The sequence below is a fragment of the Nerophis lumbriciformis genome, linkage group LG16 (genome assembly GCF_033978685.3).
Source record: "Nerophis lumbriciformis linkage group LG16, RoL_Nlum_v2.1, whole genome shotgun sequence".
Taxonomy (NCBI): domain Eukaryota; kingdom Metazoa; phylum Chordata; class Actinopteri; order Syngnathiformes; family Syngnathidae; genus Nerophis; species Nerophis lumbriciformis.
The window spans coordinates 21,883,689-21,899,598 of NC_084563.2; the positions used below are offsets into that span (position 1 = coordinate 21,883,689).

General features: G+C 42.9%; 1 protein-coding gene across 2 annotated transcripts in view; it reads left to right on the top strand.

The window, feature by feature from the left end:
• The window catches only part of slit3 (slit homolog 3 (Drosophila)), a 615,812-nt gene that overhangs the window by 441,261 nt on the left and 158,641 nt on the right, over nt 1-15,910 (top strand). For both annotated transcript variants that reach the window (XM_061976782.1, XM_061976783.1), the window contains 2 exons: nt 86-236; nt 11,155-11,229. In XM_061976782.1, coding sequence (XP_061832766.1) covers nt 86-236; nt 11,155-11,229 — 226 coding nt within the window. The remainder of the gene's footprint in view (nt 1-85; nt 237-11,154; nt 11,230-15,910) is intronic.

Genomic DNA, 15,910 nt, shown 5'->3' on the forward strand with positions numbered 1-15,910 from the left:
AGCATTTTACCTTCGGGTGCCGATAAAGAAAACCTTGAACCTCGCTCCGTCCGTCTTTCACCGAGTGTCCCTCCCGTCTCCGCAGGTCAAGAGGACTATCGCAGCCGTCTGAGCGGCGAGTGTTTCCAGGACCTGGTCTGTCCCGAGAGATGCCGGTGCGAGGGGACCGTGGTCGACTGCTCCAACCTGAAACTGACCCGCATCCCCGCGCACATCCCGGAACACATCACGGATCTGTGAGTCCTTCACAAACTTCCGTAAATATCACAAATACGAGGCTTCTTGAGTCCGCATTTACACAGACCTTCAAAAGCTAGGGACAAACACAGTTCAGGTTGTAACTTCATGTTAACCAACTATCTACACGTTTCTGATATTGGTATCATTTTATCGTGTCCTCTTAAGAACTGTATACATTATTAGGTTGTATTATTGTGTTATTTCCTCTAAACTATTATTCATTTATTTGCCGATTTACTGTGACTGCACCTGAACTTTGGTTCATTTGTACTAAGGACTTAGTCTTCTGTTGTATGGATACTTTACCTTAGTTTTGGGTGATACTACACATGTGGGTATCGATACAATTCCAAGTAGTTACATGGGCCGATTTGGTCATACCAATGTTCATACAGTACTTGAAATGTTCAAGATAATTAAATGATACATTTGTATCACAACTGTAATCTGACAAAAACTCAGGATGACAGTTTAACAATATTAAATAATATTATATAATCCCTTTTAGTACAAAACCCAAAACCAGTGAAATTTGCACGTTGTGTAAATGGTAAATAAATACAGAATACAATGATTTGCAAATCCTTTTAAACTTATATTCAATTGAATAGAATGCAAAGACAAGATACGTTCGAACTGGTAAACTTTGTTATTTTTTGCAAATGTTAGCTCATTTGGAATTTGATGCCTGCAACATGTTTCCAAAAAGCTGGCACACGTGGCAAAAAAAGACTGAGAAAGTTGAGGAATGCTCATTCAACACTTATTTGGAACATCCCACAGGTGGACAGGCTAATTGGGAACGGGTGGGTGCCATGATTGGGTATAAAAGCAGCTTCTGTGAAATGCTCAGTCGTTCACAAACAAGGATTTGTGAACAAATGCGTGAGCAAATTGTCGAACAGTTTAAGAACAACATTTCTCAACCAGCTATTGCAAGGAATTTAGGGATTTCACCATCTACGGTCTGTAATATCATCAATAGGTGGAGAAATCACTCCACGGAAGCGATCATACTACGGACCTTCGATCTCTCAGGCGGTACTGTATCAAAAAGCGACATCAGTGTGTAAAGGATATCACCACATGGGTTCAGGAACACTTCAGAAAACCACTGTCAGTAACTACAGTTTGTCGCTACATCTGTAAGTGCAAGTTAAAACTCTACTATGCAAAGCCATTTATCAACAACACCCAGAAACGTCGCCAGCAATGTAAAACAGTGGTAAAAATGCAATGTGTTGCTGCCATTAAATTCTAAGTTAATGATTATTTGCAAAAAAAAAAAAAAAAAGTTTCTCAGTTGGAACATTAAATATGTTGTCTTTGCAGTCTATTCAATTGAATATAAGTTGAAAAGGATTTGCAAATAATTTATTCTGTTTTTATTTACCATTTACACAACGTGCCAACATCACTAGTTTTGGGTTTTGTATATACAACATTTATAATAAAGTCAATAGTAAAAAATAGCTAAAGAAAAGTAAAAACTACAACCGGCTCTTATTTCCTAAGTTGTGTAAACAATAACAAAAACAGAAATGTGATGACGTCAATATTTTTGTCGATCTGCCCTTGCCTGTTTACATTTAAAAGCTCTAGCTTAGCGGTTAGCTTTTATTTGTGTCCTCCCACGGTGTATAATGTAGCATGTTTAGATATTCCTCGTCCTCCAGTGATAATGGTACTTTTAAGAAACAGTTTATTTGCGGCCACAGAGGCAGTCATTTAGAATAGTGTTTCTTAACACTGTTGGCCGCAAAAAATACATATTTCTCAGCTGTGCTTTGTTTGGGCTGCAGTGTACTCCTCATTTCCAAAATCTGTCACATAGATACTTGCCAACCCTCCAGATTTTTCCCAGAATTTTAGTGCCCCTCCCGAAAATCTCCCAGGGCTACTCTCCTCAGGAATTTCTCACAATTTCCACCCGGACTATAATATTGCTACCAACGTTCCCTCTAAAGGTGCGTCCCGTGCACAGCAACCCAAATCTAAATCGGATCTGAACTCTAAACATAAAAAATATAAGAATGTATTCCTTATGATTTTGCAAAGCAACTGTGATTGACAGGTGACAACAAGCGGCCACAACAGATAACAATGTTTTTTTAAACACTGTACGATTAGTGTAACGTCTGTCGAGACGTTTTATGGAGGACATGAAATCCACTGATCACTTTATTGAATAAAACTGTTTATATCCGGCCGTAACCACACTAAAAAACATGAGTAAAAAACGTCTATCCAGCAAATGGTCTATGTCTGCTGTACAAACCAGGCCAAAACCAACTCTCTGTCATCTGTCGTATCAACACTTAGCCACTGATGTGTTTATGGCCCCACAAAAAGTCGGACAACTCCAACACCAAATAAAGTGAAAATTCCAATCAGATGTGTGCTTATTCTACTGTCACAAAAAAAAGATATATTGTACAGACTAGTGATGTCCCGATACCAATATTTTGGTACCGGTACCAAAATTATTTTGATACTTTTAAGTACTTTTTGGTACTTTTCTAAATAAAGGGGACCACAATTTTTTTAGTTATTGGCTTTATTCTAACAAAAAATCTTAGGGTATATTAAACATATGTTTCTTATTGCAAGTTTGTCCTTAAATAAAATAGTGAACATACAAGACAACTTGTCTTTTATTTGCAAGTAAACAAACAAAGGCTCCTAATTTAGTCTGCTGACATATGCAGTAACATATTGTGTCATTCTATTATTTTGTCAACATTATTAAGGACAAGTTAAATAAATAAATGGGTTGTACTTGTATAGCGCTTTTCTACCTTCAAGGTACTCAAAGCGCTTTGACACCATCCATCCATCCATCTTCTTCCGCTTATCCGAGGTCGGGTCGCGGGGGCAGCAGCTTAAGCAGGGAAGCCCAGACTTCCCTCTCCCCAGCCACTTCGTCCAGCTCTTCCTGTGGGACCCCGAGGCGTTCCCAGGCCAGCCGGGAGACATAGTCTTCCCAACGTGTCCTGGGTCTTCCCCGCGGCCTCCTACCGGTGGGACGTGCCCTAAACACCTCCCTAGGGAGGCGTTCGGTTGGCATCCTGACCAGATGCCCGAACCACCTCATCTGGCTCCTCTCGATGTGGAGGAGCAGCGGCTTTACTTTGCTTTGACACTACTTCCACATTTACCCATTCACACACACATTCACACACTGATGGAGGGAGCTGCCATGCAAGGCGCTAACCAGCACCCATCAGGAGCAAGGGTGAAGTGTCTTGCTCAGGACACAACGGACATGACGAGGTTGGTACTAGGTGGGGATTGAACCAGGGACCCTTGGGTCGCGCACGGCCATTCTTCCACTGCACCACGCCGTCCCTGTGGTAGAAAATGAATGATTAATCTACTTGTTCATTTACTGTTAAAATCTGCTTACTTTCTCTTTTAACATGTTCTATCTACACTTCTGTTAAAATGTAATAATCACTTATTCTTCTGTTGTTTGATACTTTACATTAGTTTTGGATGATGGTATCAATCCGATACCAAGTAGTTACAGGATCATACATTGGTCATATTCCAAGTCCTCATGTGTCCAGGGACATATTTCCTGAGTTTATAAACATAATATACATTTAAAAAAACACGAAAGAAGATGTTCGCTCCTGTACTTGGTATCATTACAGTGGATGTCAGGTGTAGATCCACCAATGGTGTTTGTTTACATTGTGACGCCGGTGAGCTACGGTGTGTAGTGAAGCATGTTTAGCTATTCCTCGTCCTGCAGGGATGATACTTGTACGAAACTTACTTTATTTGTCGCCATGGAGACAAGGATTAGTGATTTAGAAGTAGCTACAACACTGCAGAGAGTGAATGGACGTTAGCTGCTAGCTAGCTAGTCATGTCTTAAAGCACCTCTTCCTGAGGGCGTTTCAGTGTTATAACTTCACCTTTATCGTTAGTTTTTAAGGCAAAATGGGTCCATTCTCCCTTTTCTGTCTACACACTGTGTCTGCTTTTAAGTACTCTGTGATTTTGTGCTGCCGAACATGCTCCTCTGCTCGTAAACCAGCAATGACACGACGTGACGACGAGGGGCGCGCGGGCGGGGGTGGCGGACCGGTATTTTTCAAAGGCGGTAAAATACTGTATATAATTTATTAGTATCGCGGTACTATACTAATACCGGTATACCGTACAACCCGAGTACAGACAGAAAGTTCCAGGATTCTACACTTTATCCCATGTTTACATCTCATTGTGCAACATGTGAATGCTTTAAAGCAGGGGTGTCAAACTCAAATACAGAGTGGGCCAAAATGTAAAACTGAACAAAATCGCGGGCCGAGGTTATAAATGATAAATAAATGATAAATGGGTTGTACTTGTATAGCGCTTTTCTACCTTCAAGGTACTCAAAGCGCTTTGACACTACTTCCACATTTACCCATTCACACACACTTTCACACACTGATGGAGGGAGCTGCCATGCAAGGCGCTAACCAGCACCCATCAGGAGCAAGGGTGAAGTGTCTTGCTCAGGACACAACGGACATGACGAGGTTGGTACTAGGTGGGGATTGAACCAGGGACCCTCGGGTCGCGCACAGCCACTCTTCCACTGCGCCACGCAAATGAACCTTTTAATAGGGACCCAAACAAGTTTTGCATTGAATATTGAACAAGCAAGGCTTATATAATGTTATAGTGACATGCAAAATCCAGTTTCAAATAATAATAGTAATAATAAAAAAATATCAATGGCATATCAAATACAATTTAAATAAAAATTGAATGCCTCTTTTCTATTTGCAGCCTTCTGAGGTAAATATCAACATTAACTTTTTCCACAGGCTAATAAATTTGAAAATAAAATAACAATGAATAAACCAACCATTCAGGACTTTAAACTGCTCAGTTTGCAACACACTGATCTAATCTGATGTGCCCAAGCCAGATACCTGCCATCTTTTCTTGGATGCCAGTTCATTAATGTCGGGGCTCAGGCTTTGAGCTGAGGCAACCTTCATTATCGAACGAAGGTGTTCATCAGTCATTATATCTCGTAGTTCACAGTCTTGGGGGCGTGCTTTAAAAGCACTATCTTTAACGTCCTCTACGAGCTGACGTCACGTCTGCTTTTCATCCATTCTAACAACGTGCCAACCCAGTCACAAGATATGTGCGGCTTCTGTACGCACACACACGTGAATGCAACGCATACTTCATCAACAACAGTACAGGTTACACTGAGGGTGGCCGTATAAACAACTTTAACACTGTTAGAAATATAGGCCACACTGTGAATCCACACCAAACAAGAATGACAAACACATTTCGGGAGAACATCCGCACTGTAACACAACATAAACACAGCAGAACAAATACCCAGAATCATTTGCAGCACTAACTCTTCCGGGACGCTACAAAATACACCCCCCGCCACCACCAATATTGAATGACTCTTACCATAATATGTTACGTTAACATACCAGGCACGTTCTCAGTTGGTTATTTATGCCTCATATAACGTACACTTATTCAGCCTGTTGTTCACTATTCTTTATTTATTTTAAATTGCCTTTCAAATGTCTATTCTTGGTGTTGGCTTTTATCAAATACATTTCCCCAAAAAATGCGACTTATATATGTTTTTTTTCCTTCTTTATTATGCATTTTCGGCCGGTGCGACTTATACTTTGGAGCGACTTATACTCCGAAAAATACGGTAAATGTGATCTCTGAAAGAGGTACAGATTTCCAAAGTATTTCTCACATGTGCTCCACTGAAAATAAATACATATACAAAGTATTGGTATTGACGATACTGATTTTTGTTTGTGGTAAGAACGTGTTATTGCCCATAGCAATCATGTATGCCCAGACTGAACACTTAAAGGCTTTTTAAGACTGCTTAAAATGGTATCCCATCCTCTTGAGTCTAAAACGCTGTTGTCAAAATGGTAGAAGGGTACATTTGCATGTAAAAGTAAAGAAAAATATCCCTGAACGCCTTCGAAGCTGCTTGATATGCTCGGCACTCAGACTCAAAACCTGTAGGAATCCATCAAAACCAACCCACCCAATTGTGTCCCTGTCGTCACTTTTCTTTTTTGTTTTTTTTTAGTTCCAAGCTAAAAAAAAAAAAAAAAAAAAAAAAGGCTCTCAAAGGTGTTTTCCATCTCGTTGCAAGACCTAAGGGAGCCATCATGATCTGTGGCGGGGGCTCACACTGGCATACTGAGCAGTCCCTTATATCCTTTTTAGCTGTGACAAATGGAAATGAGGTGCCACATAGCGGAGAGTAATATGCAACCAGGATACCCTGATTACATTGAGGGAAGGCTTGAAGAGTGGCGCCGTGTTCAGGCCCGGTCGGCTGATAGGGGATTATTATAATAAGAAAGAACCGGCTTAGTATTCACAGCGGCCATTAAACATAAAGAATGAGGCGTGTGTGTGTTGAGTAGTCAAATCCTTAAATGTGGACAGAGAACAACTGGTTGTCACAAAGCACAGTCTGATCAAATATTCATATCAAATCTATAGAAAATATGCAGGGAATCAAGGGGAAAAATATAAAAAGTTGCCCCCCCTGTTGGTTCAGAAATATATTCAGTCCGTCAACAATTTGTTTGTCTCGTTGTCGCACACAATTTAACACTTCTTGGATGCTGTTATGAATAATTTCACGAAAACTAAAGAAATAGGATGACAAAAATCATAAATAAAGACCGTAGTTATAATACACACGTACGGAAGGAAGAAAAATAAAAAAAATGAAAACATAAGGCTGTTGTTCAGTTCCTTGGAATTGACATCTATTTCGAAGAAGTGCCGCAATAGTGTTGGGTGTTGTTCAAAATATAGCTTTGATTTAGTAGTTTGATGTACAAAAAACAACACCAGTAAAGTCGGCACGTTGTATAAATGGTGAATAAAAACAGAATACAATGATTTGCAAATCCTTTTCAAGTTATATTCAATTGACTAGACTGCAAAGACAAGATATTTAATGTTCCAACTGAGAAACTGAATTTTGTTTTGCAAATAATCATTAACTTAGAATTTAATGGCAGCAACACATTGGGAAAAAGTTGTCACAGGGGCATTTTTACCTCTGTGTTACATGGCCTTTCCTTTTAACAACATTAAGTAAACGTTTGGAAACTGAGTAGACACATTTTTGAAGTGGAATTATTTCCCATTCTTGCTTGATGTACAGCTGAAGTTGTTCAACAGTCTCCCTTCTGCTATTTTAGGCTTCATATTGTGCCACACATTTTCAATGGTAGACAGGTCTGGACTACATGCAGGCCAGTCTAGTACCCGCACTCTTTTACTATGAAGCCACGCTGTTGTAACACGTGGCTTGGCTTTGTCTTGCTGAAATAAGCAGGGGCGTCCATGGTAACGTTGCTTGGATGGCAACATATGTTGCTCCAAAACCTGTATGTACCTTTCAGCATTAATGGTGCCTTTACAGATGTGTAAGTTACCCATGCCGTGGGCACAAATACACCCCCATACCATCACATATGCTGGCTTTTCAACTATGTGCCTATAACAATCCGGATGGTTCTTTTCCTCTTTGGTCCGGAGGACACGACGCCCACAGTTTCCAAAAACAATTTGAAATGTGGACTCGTCAGACCACGGAACACGTTTCCACTTTGCATCAGTCCATCTTAGATGAGCTCGGGCCGAGCAAAGCAAGATACGTAACGTTCGAACTGGAAACATTTATTTTGTTGCAAATATTAGCTCATTTTGGAATTTGATGCCTGCAACATGTTTCAAAATAGCTGGCACACGTGGAAAAAAAGACTGATCAAGTTTAGGAATGCTCATCAAACACTTATTTGGAACATCCCACAGGTGAACAGGCTAATTGGGAACAGGTGGGTGCCATGATTGGGTATACAAGCAGCTTCCATGAAATGCTCAGTCGTTCACAAACAAGGATGGGGCGAGGGTCACCACTTTGTCAACAAATGCGTGAGCAAATTGTCCAACAGTTTAAGAACAACATTTCTCAACGAGATATGGCAAGGTATATAGGGATTTCACCATCTACGGTTTGCAATATTATCAAAAGGTTCAGAGAATCTGGAGAAATCACTGCACGTAAGCGATGATATTATAAACCTTCGGTCCTTCAGGCGGTACTGCATCAAAAAGTGATATCAGTGTGTAAAGGATATCACCGCATGGGCTCAGGAACACTTCAGAAAACCACTGTCAGTATCTACAGTAGGTCGCTACATCTGTAAGTTCAAGTTAAAACTCTCCTATGCAAAGCCAAAGCCATTTATCAAAAACACCCACAAACGCAGCTGGCTTCGCTAGGCCCGAGCTCATCTAACGTGGACTGATGCAAAGTGGAAACGTGTTCTGTGGTCTGACGAGTCCACATTTCAAATTGTTTTTGCAAACTGTGGACGTCGTGTCCTCCGTAACAAAGAGGAAAAGAACCATCCGGATTGTTATAGGCGCAAAGTTGAAAAGCCAGCCTCTGTGATGGTATGGGGGTGTATTTGTGCCCACGGCATGGGTAACTTACACATCTGTGAAGGCACCATTAATGCTGGAAGGTACATACTAGTTGCCATCCAAGCAACGTTACCATGGACGCCCCTGCTTATTTCCGAAAGACAATGCCAAGTCACGTGTTACAACAGCGTGGCTTCATAGTAAAAGAGTGTGGGTACTAGACTGGCCTGCCTGTAGTCCAGACCTGTCTCCCATTGAAAATGTGTGGCGCATTATGAAGCCTAAAATACCACAACAGAGACCCCCGGACTGTTGAACAACTTAAGCTGTACATCAAGCAAGAATGGGAAAGAATTCCACCTGAAAAGCTTCAAAAATTGGTCTCTTCAGTTCCCAAACGTTTACTGAGTGTTGTTAAAAGGAAAGGCCATATAACACAGTGGTAAAAATGCCCCTGTGACAACTTTGTGTTGCTGCCATTAAATTCTAAGTTAATGATTGTTTGCCAAAAAAAACAAGTTTCTCAGTGTAAACATGAAATATCTTGTCTTTGCAGTCTATTCAATGGAATATAAGTTGAAAAGATTTTGCAAATCATTGTATTCTGTTTTTATTTACGAATTACACAACGTGCCAACTTCACTGGTTTTGGGTTTTGTATTTCTCTTTGAACATTTTTGGGGATGTTTGGTGGCAGTAGATTATTCTTTGCTTCATAAATTACTCGTGCAGTTGTGAATTTCACCAGATCCACACAATTTGTTATTTGCGACTTTATGAGGAGTGTATTTGTGTGTTCCCGATAATATTCTCAGTGCTCTTTTTTGTAATGTGCATAACCTTAATTTATGGTACCATTTTTTCCAAACTATAAGGTGCACTTAAATACCTCATTTTTTTCTCAAAACTCGACAGTGCGCAGTACAGTAAGGAATAAGTTTGGTTGAGCTTACCCACCATGAAGCTATTTTATTTGGTACATCGTGTAATAAGTGTAACCAGTAGATGGCAGTCAAACATAAGAGATACTTGTAGACTGCACTAAGATGGCAATATGTCTCAAGTAAACAACACCAACATTTTAAATTTTCCATTGAAAATATAGAACATTACACACGGCACTCAAAAATCTGTCAAAATGTTTTAGTACGACTTTGGTAAGCTATGAAGCCACACCACTTGATGTGCTTCAACATAGGAGTATTATTATGGTGTGTGTATCAGGTAAGACATTATCTGGCGCTTTGTTTCGCAATATTATGCAAAAGCAACTTTTCTTACCTTCTGGTACCTGCTGATCTGTATTTGGGATCTGCATGAATCCTGAAAAATTGCGCGCCTCCGCCTTTGTAGTCTGTGCCGACACCGTAGTTGATAAGCTTCTTCTTGTTCTCTATCTTCTTGTTATGGGACATTCATCCTACGCTGTTGCCGTTTCTAATATAAAGTAGTGTAAAGTTCTTACTTATATATGTCAGTAAACTCGCCATGAAAGCGCTAAAACATACCGGTGTAGTGAGTTTACATTATTCACCCAAGGAACTTTAGTTATTAAAGCGTTCCGGTCGGACGATTTTTCACGGGTGTTGTTGTTTCCGGATGAGGAGATGCTGCTCCGTTATTGATTGAAGTAAAGTCTAAATGTCATTAAAACAGTTATCTCCATCTTTTGACACTTCTTCCACCCCGTCCTTGCACGCTACACCGCTACAACAAAGATGACGGGGAGAAGACGCTGTGAGCCACGTAAATAAGACCCGCCCACAAAACGGTGCATCCGGAAGCGACTGTAAAACATCATCTATGCAACATTTTGACCAAATAACCACCATTACATGTTATGTAGACCACAAGGGAGTCTTTTACATTCAGAAAAAAATTATATTAATACGACTCTTTTAATGCGCCTTATAGTCTGGTGCACCTTATATATGAAAAAAGATCAAAAATAGACCATTCATCGGCAGTGGGCCTTATAATCCGGTGCATCCTATGGTCCGGAAAATACGGTAATTTTAGAACCTCTCGTCTGGTGGATGGTTCGTATGTTTAGAACCCATTAGCAGGTTCTACAGGCACATATTAATTTTGGAGCGTCATTGAATAGTCAGTTTATTTTCAGACCTTTACCTACCGGTACTCAAAAGGTCCTTTTTCCGAAGGTTTGTCTGGAAGTGTGACATGAAAGTACAACATTTACTTCAGTATACCAGATGTCCGGTGTTTTACCAGGGCTTTGGGCATTGTACTCTGAGTATTGATGACCCATTTTCCCCGGACTTCTTCAAATTAGGAACCCCGCTCGTCTCGTCTTCGCGTTTTAAAGAGTCACCAAAGGCCTCCTCACCTTCATGACGCAGACACCCATCCCCGCGACTCTTTGGGTTTTATGCGTGTTTTGACTTTGAGGTTTGAATGGAATGTCTAATCCCTCTTGTCACCGTGCAGGCGACTCAACGACAACGAGATCGGCGTACTGGAGGCGGCTGGGACGTTCAAGAAGCTGCCGAACTTGAGGAAGATGTACGTATGCCTCAACCTTTTTGCTATTCAAGCCCGATCAGGGGACCAGGTACTGTAGATACCAGGGGTGTCCAAAAAAAGTTTGAATTTTCGAATTAATCGCGATTCGTATTTGTATACCTTCTTAATCAGTTAACACACAGAAGATAATACAAATAATCCATCCATCCATCCATTTTCTACCGCTTGAAAAATGGATGGATGGATGGATTCTTTGTATTATCGTCTGTGTGTTAACCGATTAACAATGTATACAAATACGAATCGCGATTAATTCGAAAATCTAACTTTTTTTTTTATTTATTTATTTTTTTAATACAAATAATAACAGAAGAAAATAACAAATTCAAAAAATGGTTTGACAAAAACAGACTATTTGTGAAACTCAGTAAAACTAAATTACTGTAATGAAAAAACACAGATGCTATTTCATCCCTACAAGCCTGTTTCGCAGAGAAACCTGCGAAACAGGCTTGTAGGGATGAAATAGCATCTGTGTTTTTCCCCGACCTAACATATATTCCACTCTACCCCAATATTGAGCGCAGAAACTACAGAAACCTTGACTATATATATATATATATATATATATATATATATATATATATATTTTTTTTCTTTACTTCTTTTTTTTATTTATTTTTTTTAATCAATTAAGAATCGTTATAAATAAGGATTGTGATTCATTCGAAAATCCTTTACAAACAAAAATAAAAGACTCATTCATTCTATTTCCAATTCTGAAATGCAAATCAAAAAATAAAATTACCGTATTTTTCGGACTATAAGTCGCAGTTTTTTATACTCAGGAGCGACTTATGTGTGGAATTAATAACACATTAGCGTAAAATATCAAATAATATTATTTATCTCATTCACGTAAGAGACTAGACGTATAAGATTTCATGGGATTTAGCGATTAGGAGTGACAGATTGTTTGGTAAACGTATAGCATGTTCTATATGTTATAGTTATTTGAATGACTCTTACCATAATATGTTACGTTAACATACCAGGCACGTTCTCAGTTGGTTATTTATGCCTCATATAACGTACACTTATTCAGCCTGTTGTTCACTATTCTTTATTTATTTTAAATTGCCTTTCAAATGTCTATTCTTGGTGTTGGCTTTTATCAAATACATTTCCCCCAAAAATGCGACTTATATGTTTTTTTCCTTCTTTATTATGCATTTTTGGCTGGTGCGACTTATACTCCGGAGCGACTTATACTCTGAAAAATACGGTAAGCCCGTTCTTCGATTTTTATTATATATGGCAGATTTTAAAACAAACAAAAAAGGATTGATTTTCATTAAAATATTGCCATAAAATTGGATTTTGTACCGTTTTCCTTACAAGGATTTTTAAATGTTTCCAGATAAATGCAAACATTTTAAAAAATGTTCATCCAAAATGCAAAAATGCGTGGTTATCTGTGTGATGACAAATTGAACCGGAAGCCGTATTTTAGCGTTTAGCATGTTTTTAGCATTACGGTAACTCCTTTGTTCAGCATGAGTCCTATGGTCGTTTAAAAAAAAGTGTCATTAAAAAGTTGTCCAACTTTTGTTTCAGAAATGAAAATAGGAAAAATGGCACGAAATGTGTTTTTTTGCATTTAAAGAATTGTAAATAGAATGAACAGAAGGTACACGGACCGATGCTGTAAATATTACATGTCATCATGAAAGTGTGTACCGTATTTTTCGGAGTATAAGTCGCACCGGCCGAAAATGCATAATAAAGAAGGAAAAAAAACATATATAAGTCGCACTGGAGTATAAGTCACATTTTTTGGGGAAATGTATGTTACGTCTTGGACGCATGGTTGTGGTTGTCGTGTTCCTTCCAAGGCAGAAGACAATGAGGAGCGGCGTACAGGTAAGATTTAAGTATTTTAATAAATAAAAGGCAGGACAAAAATACGAAAACTGAGGACGCTAGCAAACGTGGAGCTAAACAAAAACCAAAATGTCACCAAGGGTGATAAACAAGGAATGCTAGCGTGCACAAACTTACTATGAGGAGAAAACCAGGGGAAACGTAAATGTTGCATAGAGCAAACATTGACCCAGCACTTACTGCTGGGTGACAGGAAACTATAAAGGGGAGTGATTAGCCAAAACACCTGGTGGAAACACTAATTGCCAAAACTAAGACAGGTGAGGAGAATCAGTGCCCACGGAAACCAGCAGTAAACAGGGAAAGAGGGTGCACCCAGGAAACCGACTAAAACCAGAAACATAATCAACATAATTCATGCCATGATCCGGGTAACGGATCATGACATAACCCCCCCCCTTAAGGGACGGATCCCAGACGTCCCAAACTAGAAACCCCTCCCCAACAAAAAAAAACCAGAAAGTCAAAAGTCACGGGAGGGTGGAGGGAGGACTTGGTGGTGGGCCGCCAGGCCACGTGTCCCCGAAGCCACCGGGGACAAGTCAGGTGGCGGCGGCGGGTGGATTGTCGCCGCAATCGTCGAGGCGGGCGACCTCGGAACGGCCATGTCTGTGGCCGTTGAGGAGGCGGACGAGACTGGCGCCAGAACTTCAGCAGTCTTTGAGTCCTGTACCAAAGTCTAGGGCGTCGCTGCTGTTGGCGCCAAAAGCGTCCATGAAAAGTCCAGAAACGACAAGGTGGGCGGCGCCGTGGTGCGGCCCGCCGGACAAGAGGAGGTGGGCGGCGCCGAGGTGCGGCCCGCCGGACACGAGGAGGTGGGCGGCGCCGTGGTGCGGCCCGCCGGACAAGAGGAGGTGGGCGGCGCCGAGGTGCGGCCCGCCGGACACGAGGAGGTGGGCGGCGCCGAGGTGCGGCCCGCCGGACACGAGGAGGTGGGCGGCGCCGTGCTGCGGCCCGCCGGACACGAGGTGGGTACGTCGTAGGCGAGGCAGGCGCGGGAGGCGTCGTCGCCGTGGAAACAGGAAGTGTCGTCGCCGTGGAAACAGGAAGCGTCGTCGCCGTGGAAACAGGAGGCGCCGTCGAAACAGGAGGCGCCGTCGCCGTGGAAGCAGGAGGCGCCGTCGCCGTGGAAGCAGGAGGCGCCGTCGCCGTGGAAGCAGGAGGCGCCGTCGCCGTGGAAGCAGGAGGCGCCGTCGGCGTGGGCGGAGCCAGAGGCGGAGCAGGCGGCTCGTCTGTCGGCGTGGGCGGAGCCAGAGGCGGAGCAGGCGGCTCGTCTGTCGGCGTGGGCGGAGCCAGAGGCGGAGCAGGCAGCTCGTCTGTCGGCGTGGGCGGAGCCAGAGGCGGAGCAGGCGGCTCGTCTGTCGGCGTGGGCGGAGCCAGAGGCGGAGCAGGCAACGGAGTATCTGCGAGTGGTGGATGTCTCCGCTGGGCTGCTGGGTTGGCCGTAGGGAGAATCATCACCTGCAGTGCGGAGAGTATGCTTCCCATCTGTCTCTCCAAAGCACCAAGGCGGGCGTCTTGGTGTTCCGCCATGGCGTTGACGCAAGCCCCCAGAACGCCAAACTGTTCCTCTTGTTGTTCAAGTTGTTTGGCCTGTTGGTGCAATGCCCTTTTTACTGGGTTGGTCTCTGCGGGGTCTTGTGTGCTTTGCAGTGCTGGAGCAGGAGGTGGAGAGGATGACGTTTGCAGGACCACCAGGGTTGATGGTGGCGTCAGAGTGGCAGGCGTCCGGGCTGTCGGCGTGGGAGGAGCCAGAGGAGTGGGCGGAGTGTTCTCTGCTGATTGGGATTGTTCCTCCAATTGCAGTTCAATGAGTACCTTGCTGTACCACTCATCCACCCAAGCCGGACTGTACTTCTCTGGCGGGTCCAACTTGCTTTGTGGCACTGGGGCAGGAAGTAGGACCGAAGCAGACAGCGCCCCCGCTGGAGGAGAGGCAGGCAGCATCCTCAGTGGAATGAGGTCTGCTTGTCCCGCTGACACGCTACCAGCACTGGCCCCCCCCTCAGGAAGCAGATTCCAGATGCTAGATGGAGCTGATGGGGGGAGCGCTTGTTCGGCGGGAGCAGAGGGCTCGGGCGGGTGGGCTCTAGGAACCTGGAATCTGGCCTTGTGCGTGTGCGCCGCTGGCGCCTTTCTGGACAGTTGCCAGCAGGTGGTGACTGAGGGGAGGAGAAGCCGCACGGGAAGAGCCTGGCAGACATTGTTGAGGGCAAAGTGTCCGACTGGTACCCCTTCTGCGCCTGCTCTGAGCTGCCCCGCTGCCCGAGCCTTCGCGTACCGGGTGGGGTGGACGACGTCCGGGTGGCTTGAGAGTGGGGGAGGAAACGGGTCTCTGCTTCCGTGAACTTAGCCATTAGCTGCTCCCATGCTACCATGGCGTCGGCCGGAAGGTCTTCTTCGGACAGCTCGGCTTCGTCCTCGTGTTGCCACGGCTGGGTGTCCGCTTGGAGCTCCAGGAGGATCTCTTGTTTGTCCGTGTTGGACAGGAACACTTCGTCTGGCTGGGTCAATCTGTTACGTCTTGGACGCATGGTTGTGGTTGTCGTGTTCCTTCCAAGGCAGAAGACAATGAGGAGCGGCGTACAGGTAAGATTTAAGTATTTTAATAAATAAAAGGCAGGACAAAAATACGAAAACTGAGGACGCTAGCAAGCGTGGAGCTAAACAAAAACCAAAATGTCACCAAGGGTGATAAACAAGGAATGCTAGCGTGCACAAACTTACTATGAGGAGAAAACCAGGGGAAACGTAAATGTTGCATAGAGCAAACATT